We start from the raw sequence: 1806 nt of genomic DNA on the forward strand, positions 1-1806 counted from the left end.
AGGGCCGGAGCCCCCCCCGATCCCCTGCAAACCGCACCCCCACCTGCAATGGGGAGGTGGGGGGCCCGGCTGCCCCGCGGGGTGACCTCTCCCGGGGGGTGAGGGGGTGCAGGCCCCCCATCTCCCCTGTCCCCCCCCCGCAGACGTGCTGCTCTCCGGACTGATGGCGTCGGGCGCGACGAGCCGCTCCGAGGACGAGGAGTCTCTGGCGGGGCAGAAGCGGGGCTCGGGCCAGGCCTCGGGAGCCATCCCCAAGCGCCGCAGCTCCTCGCGGTAGGTGGGAGGTTAATCGAAGTGATTAATTAATTAATTTCACCCGTAAGAGAGAAGTAGTGAAAGGGTTATTAAGGTAACAGCGATTTAGCAAAACCAGCAGTAAACGCGATGGTGTTTTAGGAGATTCTCTGTTATTTCCTGCCCAGAGGACGGGGGCAGTTGCGCTGTCGGGAAGAGCTTCCCGTTGAGGTTCAGAAAGGACCCCCCCGGCTTTTCTAAACTCCTTCCCCAAAACAGTCTGGGTGCAGCTGGATCCAATCCTGGTCCTAGAGTTGGTCAACGGTTTATGGCTAAAGGGTCGTATCTGTGCAATCTGCCCTGTGACTTAGCTAAGATTTCACAGAATCCCAGAATCTTCTAGGTTGGAAGGGACCTTAAAGATCATCAGGCTGGATATTAGGAAAAATTTTTTCCCTGAAAGGGTTCTCAGCCCTTGGAATGGGCTGCCCAGGGAGGTGGTTGAGGCCCCATCCCTGGAGGTGTTCAAAAGCCGGGTTGATGTGGTGCTGGGAGGTCTGGTTTAGTGATGATGCTCCTTGTTTGTTGTGGGGGTGTCTATTTTTGTCAAAATGAGGTTGACGGTTGGACAAGATGATCTTGAAGGTCCCTTCCAACCACTAAGATTCTGTGATTTTGTGATTCCTTCCAGGTTCATCAAGCGGAAGAAGTTTGACGATGAGCTGGTAGAGAGCAGCCTCGCCAAGTCCTCCAGCCGGGCCAAGGGCGCCGGTGGGGTAGAGCCCGGGCGCTGCTCGGGCAGCGAGCCTTCCTCCAGTGAGAAGAAGAAGGTGAGGGGCTGAGGGGGGACATCCGAGGGTCGGCCAGGAGGGTCTGGGGGGAGCCCCGAAGAAAGAAACCCCCATCTCTGCCCTCCCAGGTCTCCAAGTCGGTGTCCACCCCCATCGCGCCCAGCCCGGTCCCGACCCCCGGCCTCGCCAAGCGGATGAAGAAGAGCAAACAGTCCCTGCAGGTGACGAAGGACCTGGGTCGCTGGAAACCCGCCGACGACCTGCTGCTCATCAACGCCGTGCTGCAGGTGATGGTCACAGAATCATAGAATTGCCCAGGCCTCCAAAGGGACCCCCAAAGGTCCTCTCGTCCCACCCCCCCGCAGTCAGTAGGGACACCCCCAACTAGACCAGGTTGCCCCATCGAGCCTCCCCTTGAATATCTCCAGGGAAGGGGCCTCAACCACCTCCCTGGGCAACCTGTCCCAGTGCTCCACCACCCTCCCAGTGAAGAACCCTCTCCTCATCTCCAGTCTAAGGTCCTGAGGGTGGGGGGTGCTGCCTGGGGACCCCCCGGGGACTGTCCCCTCACCCCGGGGCTGGGGGGGGGGGGGTGCTGCAGGTGATGGTCACAGAATCATAGAATTGCCCAGGCCTCCAAAGGGACCCCCAAAGGTCCTCTCGTCCCACCCCCCCGCAGTCAGTAGGGACACCCCCAACTAGACCAGGTTGCCCCATCGAGCCTCCCCTTGAATATCTCCAGGGAAGGGGCCTCAACCACCTCCCTGGGCAACCTGTCCCA

The 1806-nt window shown here is 60.1% G+C and overlaps 1 protein-coding gene across 1 annotated transcript in view; it reads left to right on the plus strand.

The window, feature by feature from the left end:
* Positions 1-1806, plus strand: part of MCRS1 (microspherule protein 1) — an 11686-nt gene that overhangs the window by 510 nt on the left and 9370 nt on the right. The window contains exons 2-4 of the mRNA XM_014941595.1: positions 144-273; positions 926-1064; positions 1154-1312. Coding sequence (XP_014797081.1) covers positions 144-273; positions 926-1064; positions 1154-1312 — 428 coding nt within the window. The remainder of the gene's footprint in view (positions 1-143; positions 274-925; positions 1065-1153; positions 1313-1806) is intronic.

Source organism: Calidris pugnax, unplaced genomic scaffold, assembly GCF_001431845.1.
Source record: "Calidris pugnax isolate Ruff unplaced genomic scaffold, ASM143184v1 scaffold126, whole genome shotgun sequence".
Taxonomy (NCBI): domain Eukaryota; kingdom Metazoa; phylum Chordata; class Aves; order Charadriiformes; family Scolopacidae; genus Calidris; species Calidris pugnax.